General features: G+C 44.2%; 3 protein-coding genes across 6 annotated transcripts; all 3 read right to left on the minus strand.

Moving 5' to 3' along the window:
- Window positions 1–128: 128 nt before the first annotated feature.
- LOC132261798 (ralBP1-associated Eps domain-containing protein 2) lies at window positions 129–3,777 on the minus strand. The gene is made up of 4 exons (XM_059760769.1): window positions 3,384–3,777; window positions 1,248–2,893; window positions 999–1,185; window positions 129–927 (listed from the first exon to the last, which is right to left on the minus strand). The coding sequence occupies exons 1-4, from the start codon at window positions 3,546–3,548 to the stop codon at window positions 472–474; spliced, it is 2,454 nt and encodes an 817-aa protein (XP_059616752.1). The 5' UTR covers window positions 3,549–3,777; the 3' UTR covers window positions 129–471.
- Window positions 3,778–3,972: 195 nt separating this feature from the next.
- LOC132262343 (uncharacterized) lies at window positions 3,973–12,414 on the minus strand. Of its 4 annotated transcripts, none has more exons than XM_059761594.1 (3): window positions 12,295–12,414; window positions 6,862–7,006; window positions 3,973–4,903 (listed from the first exon to the last, which is right to left on the minus strand). In XM_059761594.1, the coding sequence occupies exons 1-3, from the start codon at window positions 12,412–12,414 to the stop codon at window positions 4,341–4,343; spliced, it is 828 nt and encodes a 275-aa protein (XP_059617577.1). In that variant the 3' UTR covers window positions 3,973–4,340. The 4 variants fall into 4 exon arrangements, with proteins under 4 accessions (XP_059617577.1, XP_059617580.1, XP_059617578.1 ...); XM_059761597.1 differs by lacking the exon at window positions 12,295–12,414 and adding an exon at window positions 9,057–9,152; XM_059761595.1 differs by lacking the exon at window positions 12,295–12,414 and adding an exon at window positions 7,410–7,525.
- On the minus strand, window positions 12,332–14,623 carry LOC132262342 (U2 small nuclear ribonucleoprotein auxiliary factor 35 kDa subunit-related protein 2). Its single transcript, XM_059761593.1, has 6 exons — window positions 14,544–14,623; window positions 13,675–14,487; window positions 13,510–13,613; window positions 13,216–13,387; window positions 12,866–13,150; window positions 12,332–12,446 (listed from the first exon to the last, which is right to left on the minus strand). Exons 1-5 carry the CDS (start codon window positions 14,573–14,575, stop codon window positions 12,940–12,942), a joined length of 1,332 nt encoding a protein of 443 aa, XP_059617576.1. The 5' UTR covers window positions 14,576–14,623; the 3' UTR covers window positions 12,332–12,446; window positions 12,866–12,939.
- Between the last annotated feature and the right edge of the window lie 240 nt (window positions 14,624–14,863).

The following is a 14,863-nucleotide window of genomic DNA, read 5'->3' on the forward strand; positions in this document are numbered from 1 at the left end:
TCTTCATTTTTTTTTATGGCAAAATACACAAAATTTAGAAAATATATGACAAATCTTCAACATTTTCCTTTTAGTCATTGTACATTTACACATTGTTTTTTTTTTATCGAAAGAGAATTGTCCCATACTTTTAAATCTACTCTTTATCCTTGTTTTTTTTTTCTCTTTAAAATAATATTGAAATATCAGGTAAATTTCTTCTGCGTGTTGTATTCACTCTTGCTATCTGAGAAGATATTATTATTTTATTAATCAGACTGGGCGTGTGTGAGAGGCCCAGCCCTCATGTTTTCAGTGCAATTCTTTATGACATGAGTTACTCTGAAAGATTATATCCTTGGAATATTGATGTAAGCTAATCCTCGGCTGGTCATCGCAATTGACCCGCTAATCGCTGAAAAGTGTTTGAGAGGTTTCAGTGTAGCTGCCTAGAAAATAAATATAGATCCTCCTGACTCGCGGCGGCTTCCTCTAGACGTTCGTCTGATGCGAAGAGTTTGACGCGCCAGTCGAACTACTGCTGGATCCACCAGATCTCTTCTCTTTCCTCTCCAGTCGCACCTTCAGCTCCTCCCGGCTGCGCTGCACCTCCCGCAGCTCTGTGTTCAGATCGGAACAGAGACGCTTCAGCGCCGTGTTCTGGTCACGCAGATACGCCACCACTTCGCCCACGCTGCTGTTGACAAATTGCTCCGGGTCGAAGCCCAGCTTGCTCAGACTCTCCGTCAGCTGCGCCAGGCGCTTCTCCGCCTCGGCCACGTTGACTGTGTTGATGGGCGGCGGAACTGGAGGCGGTGATTGTGAGTTGCGCGACACGGGTTTCCGGTACACTTCGAAAGCACTCACTCTCTGCGATGACTGAAGTGATGGGATGGTCGGACGTGGTGGTGGCGGAATGCTCCCACTCGTCTTCCCAGTCGCATTACACTGACAAGACAGGAAGGAAGTCACTTGAGGGGAATTCCGCAATTTAAACATCCCCTTTTCAATATACTCACGTCATTGCAGGACTGAGGAAATTGCGTGAAATCAGCAAAGGATGTATTTGTGCCCTCCACCTGAGCATCACAACTGTTCTGGGAGGTCATCTGCGGCGAGACACGCGGGGGCACCTCAGGCGGCAACGGTCCACCCAGCTTGAGCTTGTTCAAGTCCAAACTACTGCTCCTGGCGTGACGATGAGGCCTGCAAAAGTACACTTTCGCACTGAAAATCCCCCAAACAGAGTTTCAACACTCATTCTTTACCTCGGAGGTGGCAGCGGCGGAGGATCCTTCTTTGTGCTGACCGCCCCATTGGTGGGCTGCTCATTCTGATCGAAGGACAAGCTCGCCTCGCGCTGCGGTGGCGGCGGAATGGCCCCAGCACCCTTAGCCGGCAACTTCTTCGGCTGCGGCCGCTGAATGGGTCTCAGATCACTCTGTATAGACTCTCGAGATTTCTCCGTCTGCTTCGGGCTCGTCTCGCGCTCGTTATTCTCATACACCAAACTCCGACGCATCACCTCACCGTCGTCCACGGGATCGCTTCCGCCCACAGGAGTCACTCTGAGTGCCACTGGGTGCAGAATCTGCGGATCAGACACCACCGCCTGCGCCGTGCGCTGCATGTCGAAGTTCACAGGCTTCAGTCCCGGACTGGAGACATTGGATGTCGGTGACTCGTTGAATTTCGTCCACTCACGGTTGTTCGTCACATTCCACTCGCGACTCGTGGGCTGTGGCGGAGCAGGAGCCGAGTTCCACTCCTTCTCCACTGACTTCACTGGCTTCGGTGGCAGTGGCGGCGTCACTTGCGCCACTGCCTGAGGAGAATTCGAGATTGATCGCCCGCCCGTGCTCGAGGCCTTCAGACTGGGCGACGGCCCGCCGACAACTGTGACCAGAGAATTGGGACCAACAGTCGAGCCGTCCGCCTCGTCGTCATCCTCACCCTCGCCATCGTCGTCATTGAGATGCAGAAGATCCGCCTCTGGAGGATTCTTCGGCGCGTTCGGCTGATTGATGGCCTGAGTGCTGTTCTCACCGACGCCCGCAGTCGCTGCGCCGCCGCCAGGCAGGAGACACGGCGGCAAGTGCTGCGGCAGAGGAATGCTGTTCTTCCTCAACACGACGAGATGCATGGCCGCTGTGAACTCCTCCAAGCTCAGCGCTCCGTCTCTGGTCACATCGCACAGCTGCCAAATGCGCCGAAGCTCCTCCACGGGAATGCGCGACTTCTCAAAGAACATCTTGGCCACAGGTCCGGAGAGCAGTCCATTGGGATCGGGCTGAACAGTGCGGAATTGCTTATTGTAGTACTCCCGCTGTTCCGGTGTGATTTGAAACACAGACTCCAGATCCACCTCATCGTCGCTGCTGTGTCGATCCGAGGACTCCTCTTCGGTGGCCAGCAGCTGTCTCTGCTCCTCGCACAGCAATCCGTGCCACAGATTGCCCTTGGCCCAGGGACGCTCTGCCACACTATTCGTGGGCGTCGGACTATCACTGGCCGTGCTCCAGGCTTCGGGTGATCCATCTCGAGGGCGTCTCTTGTCCCTCTCCCCCGTGCGCTCCGTGTCATTGTGCTCAATTTCACTGTCTGTGCTGTGCAGATCGGAGTTCACGGCCTCTGCCAGGGTGTCAGAGTTGTTGGACAGCTGGATCAGGTTGGGGCTGTGCACTTCGATCCACTGCGCCTCAGTCGTGTCACCATTCGTCGTGTCCGCCGGCACTAAACTGGTCGGGGAGTCGCGCCAGCTGAATCGCGGCAGAGGCAGGGCTGTCGACGTGGGAATCACATCCGCACGCAGAGGCACCGCGGCCTGGTGGGCTGCTATCAGCTTCAGGCAGGAGTAGAACTGCTTGCGAGTGACAAACAGGGCAGACTGGGGTATCGTGGCCAGCTGTAGAATCTGCAACGAGCGAGAGGAGGAAGAAGCAACTGAGGTCATTGCATCTCTGTGAGTGTGAATCAGGTGATTCATGCCATATGCCACCCACTCGCGGGCTGGCGGCGGGGAGGGGAGAGTGATAAGCGAAAACAGGCCACTCCGCAGGGGATGACGGCCTACAATCGCCAGCTCTAGCCCACAATCTGGCCAGAGGGGAAGAGAGAGAGAGAGAGTGAATACTAATTACCGGACACGGAATAGTCTAAATTGGAGTTCATGTGGCAAATGTGTATTTACAAGAGTCGCGCATTTGGGCGACCTCCAAATATCTGGCAATCAAGCACATCTCTTCTCCCCCTCTCGCGGCGCCTTCCATCACTCACGAGGAACCAACACTCGCACAGCCATCGGCCACAGCGGAAGGAAAAGACAACAAGAGCGAAATCCGCTGGGATGAGATTTCGTGGGTCGAGAGAATGATGAGAATCTCCGTCGTCGACTTGCAACTCACCTGCCTAATTATATCGTTTGACAAATTTGCCGATCGAAACAATTCCGTCGCCTTCAGTATTGGCACCTTTCCTGTCTTCTCCACATCACAGCACAAAAAGATATCAGCAAAGTATCTCGACTCTGTCTCAGAAATGTTGCTGAGAAATTCCTCCATGTGTGTCATTTTGGATGGGTCGCCACTATGGGGGATGTGTATGTTCACGCTGTTGCAGATGTCTTCCACTCACTCTTCACCTCCGCAGGCCACAATCATTTGTCGTGCAGATGCCACGCACCATGCAGAACATTCACAGATCACCAACGGTGCACTCCTTGCGATATAAATTCGTAATTAAACTATTAATGGGACTGCTCTGCTATGGTGATAATTCACTGCTCTCTCCACAATTCTGACGTTCGCTCGAGTATTTCCCCGCTTGCCGCTCGCAGCGCCAGCGGACATGTGTCGAAGCAGCGGTCGGTTGAATTTAAAGGGAACCCACAGCAGATATACGCAGCCTAATGAAGATTTAAATTGCAAATCCCAGTAAATTCTAAGAAATTTAGCCAAATGATTTCACGCAGTAGAAAAAAAACAAGACTTTTTCAGAAGAGTATATTTTGTTAGGTAAAAATTAATAAATATTCACAGTATTACAGTAAAGATGTCTTGACGGAAGATCATCGAAAATATTTTACATTGCATTCTGTGGAGGACATTCTGCGGGAGTATTTGCAATTATGCAGCACTTTTTTTGCCATATCTACAAATTCCAGATAAACATATTGAGATTCTATGGGAAGAAGTACGCAAATAGCAGGAGAAACAGAGGCCAAATGGAGAAGATACACATCAAGTCATTTCTGTGTGTGTATGGTTTTGTCTGAGACAGAGAATCTCTCTAAGAATTAAAAAATACAATTAAAATTACGGAAACTATTGTAGTTCATAAGGAGGGATTCGATAGGCACTATCTTAGAGGCGAATTCCAGGATTTGTAGCTCCCACGTAGTTGAGGAGCTCCTCGTTGTCCTCGCAGACGACCGGCTTCTCGTGATAGCAGGCAACGTCGTGCCACGCGATTCCATCATTGTAGACATTGTTGAGGACGGACAGGCAGGATTCGCTGGTCTGGTTGATGTCGAACTCGGCATTGTCCGGCTGCGGTTGCTTCTTGTGGCCCGTTCGGCTCCACGGATTGTATCCCCAGCCCTGTGGAATCTGGTTGGTTGGCTGGATCTTCTCGCGATTGGCAGACCAGAACCAGCCGTAGACGTCCTTTGGCTCGAGATCGGCACGTCCCTCGCATCCCTTGAAGTCACACAGGCGCCCGGAGGTCCAGATGTACGGCACATCGTTGGTCTGGATGAGTCTGAAGATCAGATTGTTCTCTTCTTGCGTCTCCATGGACACCAGATCCATGCAGTACTCGCGGCAGAGATTGCGTCCGTCCAGCCAGTCGTATTTCTTGTTCTCGAGCGCGGGCACATGTCCGGAGAAGAAGTAGTTGTGACCCTTGTAGTTGAACTGCTTGGGGCCTTTTGGGCGAATGGCGAGAAGAGAGACACAAACGGAAGTGAGTCACATTTCAACATCATATTTAGCAATGTATTCTCATGAATTTTACGTCTGTGATCAATAAAGTATCTTTCTTTATGGCACAATCGACAAATAAATCTCAATTTTCTCTGTAACCATTTGTGATCTGCTGCGGTTATGCAAACTCTCGGCAAAATCTCTATTATGCTGTGTTAAATGTGTCATATCAACAGTGGAAGTCACCATCGAAGACCACCACGTCTAAGTTGTCTTGGAGTTTTCCCAAAAATTCCCCACAGGGAAAATATTTGATGATACATTAGTGAGAAATGCAAATTTACTGTTGGTCAGCGCGCGCCCAAGTTGCGGAAAACTTTGATTAAAAGCAACATTAGTGAGTCAGTTTTTCTGCTTTCTTCGCATTTCTTGCTGTTGTTACATAGAAAATTATCGTGGAAACTTATTGGCATGAAAGTTATAAATTATTCATGTTGAGAGATTGCATAAATAATTATTCTATCAACTTTTTTCCCCGATGCTTTTTTTTATTGATTTTAGTTATGATTTTTCCACTTTCTTCGCATTACTCGACAATTTCCGTGATTCTATAAATTAAGACTGTTCGGCGTGGCCCAGCTGTCCTCTATGCAGTCAAAATTGACTTTTTGCACCCTCGTTGCTCTCCTACTCACTAATGATGTTGCAATAATTGTCTGATTTGCAATCAATATCGCGCGCCAATGTGAGCGAGGAATGAGACTGAAAGTGGCTCAGAAATGAAATGGAAAACAAGATCTTTTTCTTCACTTTCGATTACACTGACAATTAAAGGGGCAAAAACACTCTATATAATTTATTAGCATCTGTGTGGCGATCTCAATGCAAATCCGAGGCCCTTTTCCACTCGGAGGCTTTCATTTTTTTTTCACCCATTTGAAGAGCATATTTATTCAAATTGATGCAACAGCGCGATTTGATCATTAGCAGATGATTTATTTTCACTTTCAGTGTTTTATGCGCGACACCAAAAGTGGGATGATCTGCTAAGCCAATATTGTGATATAAATTTTTGGGAAATTGCTATGTTTGTGGCCGCTCAATGGATTTCTGCTGTCCACCTTGTTGACCCAAAATGAAAGTGTGAAACACACACCCAATATTTCAGCTCAACTGTATAATGATGGATGCTTCAGATGACAAAACAATTGGCTAAGTGAGATATTAAGAAGTACTGCTGCGCGTGAGATGCACAAAAAAAAGACAAGTATTAAAGATCTTTTATGGCTTTTTGCTACTCGGCAAAGCATTTAATATTTATTCACACATCGAGACCGCGCTGTTATGCAATGGCTTGGTGTAAAGGTCGAGGGGCCACGCATTTACCCATGGTAGAGTCGAATGGGTATATAATTCTTCGGGCAATTGTGGACGTCTCAGCAGCACGTCAGGCAAATGCAACTTTGGATAATTTGTAGTATTTATCTAACTATTCTCTCCTCTCTAGCATCTGTCTGTGGGCAATTTACCTGTGCGCGTTTTCAATTTGACCACAATATATACTGGATTGACTGATCATGTCTTCTGCGCTCTTCTGTGTGTGCAAATATCTTTGCCACGCCGACTGACTGTATAATTTGCAAGTTTCACTGGAAAATGCAACTTCTTAAATCTGGCACAACATTAATTTTATCTGCAAAAATTCTCCCTCTTCGCCTCCAACAGTGAATTCTTCTCTGTCGAATTTGCGCGCGCACTCATCAGAAATATTCTCATTCGAAAGCTCTTCATCGGATGTGAGTTTTTTTTGGTTCTCTCCTTCGACAAATAGCAAATAATCGCGCGCCAGAAAAAACGACCACTTTGCGTTTCTTGATGGGATTTCGCGGGAAAAATAGGATGTTGTGTCGCGTGATTGAGTTGCGAGTGAAAAAAATGGTGATGATGGCACAATACTCACGATTAGCACACTTCTGTGCGTCGGGCAGGGACAAAAACCGTCCTGGTTTCGACTGCTGGTTGTTCCGAATTTCATTGATTGCGGGTTTCGGCTCGGCTAGACAGGCAGCAATGCTGCACAGCACAACGAAAATTGCGATTTTCATCTGCAAGAGGAGAAAGGCGACGTGGTTAAGAGAAGCTGCGAGATCACGTTTGGCGCTAAATCTCTTGCACATTATTTGGCATTAAACATTATACGACTAATTAGCATAAATCAATAGTGTCAACTCATTGGAAAATTTCGAGCCCAATAATACCAGTGAATTTATGAATGTGAATTCATGTCACTTAACACTGCGCGGGACGACAGGAGAGAATGGATGATGAAAGGGGTATTGTATAACGGAGAGATACGATAACTATGTGCAGATATATTTTTTCCTCTTTACTATATATAGCGCATTATCGCACTGAACACTGAACGAGGCGCAAAATGCACAGATCTTCACACTGGGCGCGATTATGGCTCGTCGCAGCACAGATTCTGATCGTCACTTTCCTTCCTACCTTGAGTTGTGAAACGATAACCAGGCGGAGAGTCTGTTCTGAGGCGGAACACCACTGAGAGAATTGCGATCGCGATGCTCTCCCACGGATGGGATGAGTGTTTACCAGTGGACAAATGCACGAAAACAAAAGTGAATTTCGTGCGGCCAAGAGACTTTATAGCAAAACCATTTTCCGCAGCCCGATGCCTCCAGGTGGGGGTCCCAGTGGCCAATAGAGTCAGCGTGATAGAGTGAGAGCGAGATCTTCGCTTGTGGCTCCTCAAGTCATATGAGAGTGTAATGCCAGTTGGCAGAAGTGGAACCGGCTTCGAATTTTCATCGAGACGAGAAACTGGTTAATTCTTCATCATCTTGAGATCCCCCGAGAGAGTCACAAGATCCGCTGCCAGTGCGCAAGCAATAGAATGTGGCCAAGAAGGGAGAGATTTTCGGCTGAAGAGAGTTCAATGCATCCTATTGTCAATGTGCGCCCGAGGCGCAGGTCGCTGTTGAGGCGCTCATTTGTGCGCTTCACTTCCATCAATCTTGGGCCAGCATCGCGCCTCGGTTCAGGTTGATCTTTAAAGCATTTTTCACCGCGAGGCATGGCATCTTCTCTCAAGAGGAATATTTTTTGGATAGCTGTTTACCTTCACACGCCAAGCATTGAATCTTTGCCCACTCTCATTGAGATCACACACTCTGGGAGCCAGTGGTGTTTCGCAACTGCCCCCCAGTCAAAAATCACATACATCTTCTTCAAGCCGCGCGCCGCACACGATCTACCGGGGGAGATAAAATGAGGGCTCAAAATGTGCCTCGCTCGCGCGCAGAATTAATTCTCCGCTTAAGATTTATCTAGCAAATGATGATGACATTAAATATTCTCGTGAATTATTCATCCCAACTTGGTACTTTGTATCTCTCTCACTTTGCACACAACTTAAGGATTTTCCTGCACTTGAAAACCACCAGCATCTCTTGTGCAACATCTTTAAAATTCATCATAAACACACAAAAAACAGCCACATCCATTAATTATTTATATACCCCAAAATATTCTCGTACAATAAATCTCAAAATGATTCCTGTTACCACATGATATATCAAGCTGTTATCGTTAATCTGTTAATTTTTTTCCTACCAATTCCTGTTGAGAGTGATTAATACAAAGCAGAACATTCTTGTGAAGCACGAGTTGAAGATATTTTATGATAATCATGCCATTATGCTGGAAGTTGCCGAGCAGAACAGTCCGGAGATACTTGTAACATCCAATTTGTGGGTCTCCAAAAAGCCACAAGCCGGAATATAATAGTGGAAAACTTTAAGCAAAGTAGAGAATTAAATAAAATTTTATTTGCTCCAACAGCGCCACTGAAAATGTCATGAGATGGAAGATTAGGAGAGGATCCTAATTAAATCCAAAATCTATATTTTTGAGAGCCACTTTGGGCGCCAGGCTCTCTCGATTCCGGGTCATTTGCCTATGTATTGAATTCCTATCATGTGATTGTTCTCGCAAATCACCGCAGAAATTACAGTAGAATTCGCAAGAATTCACAAAGTGTCTTCTTACTCTGTAGCATCAGCCGGAACTTCAATTAACACTCGCGCGATTGTGATATTGATTAGTGAGTGACACTGGAGTTGATACGGAACTCACCTGGGCTGAATGAGTGACGGTGATAAATTGGGAAATCCTGAGTGGAAAACAATTAAGAAAATTGCAAAAATTCAGACTCGTGAGTTAATAGAAGCGAGCTAAAGAGATGAGATTGGAGTGGAAGCCTTCCACTGGGAGAATTGTGCAAATTGTCGGCAAAAAGCAAGAAATTTCAGCGATACACGAGTCAGTATTGTGATCCACAAAGCCTTCGGAGTTCCTTCAAATAGAGCTTGAAACACTTCAAATGGCATATCGTCTTCACACTTTGCTTCCCAGCACCCAAAAAAAGCCCATTGAACGTGACAAAATATCACGCTGTGTAAGATATCCTAATGCTTTGGTGGAAAAAGCTAATTAAATTTTCAACTCCATTTGCTGCATTGGCTTTTCAAACCAATTATGCCCGATGGTGCAATGGTGGTGTGCCTGAAGAACCGCACAATCTATTGTCTGGCTCAAAAGTATTTCACATAAAATTCTACTCCCACAACAGGGAGCGAAACTGTGTCTTATAATGCTAATTGTTTCTTCTAATATTTTTGTGAGGTTCACAGTCTCTCTTGCATAACTCCCGTCGCGCAGAGGGGAAAACCGCACTAAAGAATAAGACAAACTATTTTGAGAATTTTTCTCCATAATTTGTCGTTTACATAATCCGAAGCCCTCAAGGATAAGTCAATGTGTGGCGACAAATTGACATATTCTCCCAATGAATTTATGGTCATGGATATGTTTTTTTTTTTGGCACATATAAATCACGTGCAGATGCTCTGAATTTGTTTAGCCATAATTGCTCAATCATGCGATATGCATGAGGCGCGAGAGAGACATGTGAAAAAAAACTCAGCATCAGTGTCGATTTGGAGTACTTCTGCTGCTGATGATGATCTTATCATGTGGCATTCCTTGAACGTCGCTCGATCGATGACGATGGAATAATTTCAACTTGGCATCCCCGACCTCTCTCGATGGAATATTTAATTTGCAAATAAAATTGCCGCGATAGAAGAGATTAGGGTGATGGTGAGAAAAAATCATCCTCTCTCTTTTCGCAAATGAATCACTTGCTGAGATATTATTGCCCATTTAATAGCGCTCACTTGTTGCTATTTCGCTCCTCAAGGAAAATTCCCTGCCTCGCCGGCAATTAACAGATAATTTTCATATTGAGCGATGCGCTGTACAATTATGCGGATTCACTGTTTATATTTCCGCAAAATGCAATGAACAAATCGGCAGAGGGATTGCACAGTGAGATGTCCTTTAAGTGTTGCAAAGTGGGCGATTTTGAAAGTTGATCTCACACACATCGGCGATCATATGAGGAGAATGGCTTGAAAAAAAAAACACTTTGAATCACAGCATCTCTAATTCAAAGTCACGTAATTAACACAATACTCAACTCTGAACATTGCACATCTATTAATAATCATTAATTTTTATACTCTTCCAATTCGCACCCCACTAAAGTCTTTCGTCAATACTTCCGCCTGTGGAGCTTCTCTTCCCGCATTTCGACTCTTCGCCTCTGCCAGGAATTCTCAGGTGATTTTTAGACAATATTTCACGTGTTAATTACAATGTGAATTAAATAACGCAAGGCAAATACAAATCAATGGTGAAAAAAAATCCTCAATGGCACATTATTTGCGGAAATCACTGTGCCGAAAAAGTGATGCGGCAGAGAATTAATTTGCTGACAACTGTGGCAAAAGCCATTCGAAAGGGTCTGAAGATGTGACAAATTATGCCCAAAACACAAAGTCAATAAATATGTCTCTTTCTACTTTAAGCACAAGTTTAAGTGTTTTTCTTTCTCAGAATCGAGAGAGTGTAAATTGTGAATTCTACACACACATCGGAGATTGTCTTGAGATTCACCTCAATTTCTAGTCACTTTATTTGGTAATAAAAAAGCCGTGAATCCCGTGAAACTGAAAGTTGATTCTATTGATATCTCGCATTTTAGATGAAATCAACTGAATAAGATGTAGGCAAATTGAAGAAGAGGTGCAATTATAGTAATTGTTGACCTTTTTTCGTGAAATAATTAATGCGAAAGACACTGAAGACTGTGATGAGATATTGTTAAATTATTTTGCATGTAATTATGCATAATTGGAGAAGATGTGAAGAGAGAGAGAGAGAGAGAAAACACACAGAGATTGTTAATAGGAAAACTGCACATGACTTAGATGTGTGCCTTTGAAGATTCTCATTAGCAAGTCGGTAGTTGTTTCACATTTCAAATTGAAGCTCATAAACCTTCACGAAATCTCAGCTTCAAGGGTCAATGTACCGGAGAAGCAAAATAGTTTCTTATGATTAGAGATTGTCTTGTTTTTGCGGCGCTTATGAATCTATATATGCAGAGAATGTTATTACCAACTTTATCATCACTGAAAATTCAATTAAATACTTATTTTCCTTTCTCTTTCGCGAATATTAAAGCCACAAGTTTTGGACTGTACTTTTCAAAGTTTTAATAATACATCAGCCAGCAATTGTATTGCACTTAAAATACACAACACAATTACTTTATCCTCACAGGCAAGAGGTGTAGAGAAATATTTCAGCCTCAATTGTGCATTGAGAGAGTGAAACTTGTGATCTTTTTGTGTGGGGCGTCGAGAAAAATTTGTATTTAATTGCCTGGCCAAGGGCAGAACTTGAGCAATTCAAGGATCAGGAAACGGAGTGTAATAATTTGGGTAACTTCCACAACTGAGCATTTCTTGCGACGCAGCATCAGATGACGAATGATGCAATGGCATCAGCGGATGTTTTAGAATTGTGGGAGAACCTTGAAAAAGATGCTCAGGCGATAGAAATACTTTCACTGATGCCGGAGACTATGTGTTGCAAAGTAAATAGAGACATTTACTTCCAAGTGGCTTCCTTTGCCAGTAAATTATGGAGCTAGACAATAAATATGAATTCCTTTTCTTGTAAATCAACAAACACAGAGAGATAGAGAGAGAAGAGTGATGGCAATGCGGCCGGGGGAGATTCCTCAAGTGTGTCTATAATTGATTGCATAAACCCATGTACATGCAAAAAAATCTCCATATCCATTAGTATTCATCGAGAAAAAGAAGACGCTACGAAGATAGACGAATGCAATAAAATAGCTTTAATGCAGCATATTAATGTAATGTTCTATTGAAGTGTGTCGAAATGTGTATGTCTTCTCTGCATGTGGAATATTTGGTAAATACTTCAGGTGTGACCTTACCAATATGTGCTCACTCATTTTTGGGGTCTCACCACCAAAAGCGGCCAGTGAAAAAGCACCAACAGATGGACAAGCATACGCAGATTGACAACGACTTCTTCTGTTGTTTTTTTCATGCATCTCTCTCACTCTTCCCTCTTGGCCAATTGTACCTGAAAGTACAGACAACAAAAACACAAATTCTCATCTCTCAACCTCAAGTAACAATCAATAATTCAGAGGAACAATCGAACGTCTGATTTTGCAGCTTCTCTCTTATATTTATCGATGCCGTTTTTATGAGAGAAAAAATCTGGCTGATTGAAAAACATTTCCACTATCGATTTGGGTCATTGCATATGGCTAACTGCTTGTATTTAAAATAAAATAAACAAAATACTTTTATCGTGACAACATAAAGAAATTTTTATATGAATTTTATGCAAATGCACCTCTTAAATATTCTCATGTGATTTCTTTGGCAAGTTCAATTGATCAAATGTCAATGTCGGCAGTAAATGCACGAATTTTCGACGCATTCCTTCGTTACTCTCAAGTTTACACACTCAAAGGGTTTCACTCTACAACTCACCATCACTCTGCAGACTTCTTCACTTTGGCGCCTCAAACTGTCCACTCTCTGTCCACTGTATATCTCTTTTTGGATCAATTGCGCTGGCGCGTTCGACTGTGACCTCTATGTTTGCGATCACACGATGAGCGCGATTGGGACACACGACGTGATTTATGATATCGTCTGTCTCGTGTTTCTGATTTCGATCTGCTGCTCTTGTCTGCGTCTGAGGAGTCGCTCTCCGAACTGTCTGACCAGCGCCAGTTCGTCTTCTTCCTGTCATCCTCATCATTCCAGGACGATCTGCAAACCACAATAATTAGTAAATTCGGCATTTTTCACTTGGGAATTATTCAATAAATTCAAACCTGGAATCATTCTCTGCCTTGTCACCATTTCTCCGCTCCTCTGAAGCATCAGTTCGGCTTTGCTCTCTCTTATCCCTGCGCCAAGAGTAGGAATACTTGGCGTCGGGGTTCCTAAAGATGTGCAGAAAGCTGCATTGGCTACCTTTAGGGCATTTTCTCACAAATGACAAACCTATAGAAAGCGTGATTTAAGGAAAATGTCATTCAAAGTAAAATCATATAAAAACAGATAGAGATTTGTTTGCATATTCAAATGGTGCAGGCGTCTTTCAAAAAGGATACTCTTTTAAATACCACAAATAGCTGTTGACCACGATTCTATAGATCGAAATCCAACATTCAGTTGCTTTCCACCGTAGAATCTGCCCTGGAACTTCTGGTAGACTTTCATTGCTTCCCTGAAAAGCATAATTACAATAAGAAACTACAACCAAGTTCTCAATTTGCATAAAATCCCACCTTCTGCTTTTGTACTCAATGTAGACGTTTCCCCTCAAATGAGGCTCCGTATTTTTGCAGACGAAGAAGTTCTTGATCGTCCCGAAGAGCTCAAATTCCGATACGACGTCGTAGTAGAACTCTTTGAAGTCAGTCTCCATCTCCCTCTCCTCATACTCCAGAGACATATCCGTTCCATACTCAGTGCCTCTGAACTGTTCCAGGAGAATGTGCGTGAAGAAGTTGGGAATCAGAACAACTGTGCCAATATTGGGCCGAGAATGATTCCGACTGCATTGATCCCCAAATCGACAGGCGCCAGTCTTCACGAAGAAAGGACACGTGGCTCGCTCGGGATTTGTGTCTGCTGTCTCCAGCAATTCCGGAGGCAACTCTCCCTCTCCTGAGACATACAATTCAATTTTTCCCATCAATTTCTCATGATTCAGACGCTTTTCCTCAGCTATCCTCTTCTGCTCCTCACGCAGTTTCTTCCTCCTCTCCTGTTCAGCCTTATACTCTTCCCTTATTCTTGTCTTCTCTTTGGCACGCTCTCTATCGATCCTGTCCAGTTTCTCCCGGAGTTCTTGGAAGCGCTTCTGAGCTTCCTTCTCACACTCCAACCATTTCCTGTTGCTCTCCTGGCGTTGAAGTTCATCCTCTTCCTCCTGGAAAAGCTCAAGAGCTCGCTGTTCAGCCAACCATGTCAGATAGGTGGGATCCTTGAGTTTCCTGGCCTCTTCCTCAGCTTCTAGTTTGTCCCTCTCTTGAGCCTTCTTCTGGCGAATTCTTTTGCGCCGGTATTTCTTGGCAATCTTGCGCCATTCCTTGTGGCTACAGTTTATCGAATCATTGTACACAACTAAATAAGAATTTCCGGTGAAAATTACCTGAGTTTTGCGGCGTTTTCCAGATTTTCCATCACAAAGTGCGTTGTTTTTGTTATCACTTCTTTGTTAGGTTAAATTGTAGTTTGTCCACTCACCGCCTGGGAGCGATTCAAATATTTTATATTTCACCCGTTTCTTAAAGAGTTTACAATTAAACCGACTTTATCAAAAGTAATTGCAATAAATTCTCCTTATCAATTTTATCAATCGTTTCAATGGAAATTCATTGATCAAAAAATTTACAACTCAATGCAATCAATCGTTACTACCACACAATTCCCAATCTTATCAGAAAAGCAATACTAAGTAATAGAAGTCCG

Source organism: Phlebotomus argentipes, unplaced genomic scaffold (assembly GCF_947086385.1).
Source record: "Phlebotomus argentipes unplaced genomic scaffold, Phlebotomus argentipes genome assembly contig_15, whole genome shotgun sequence".
NCBI classification, from domain to species: domain Eukaryota; kingdom Metazoa; phylum Arthropoda; class Insecta; order Diptera; family Psychodidae; genus Phlebotomus; species Phlebotomus argentipes.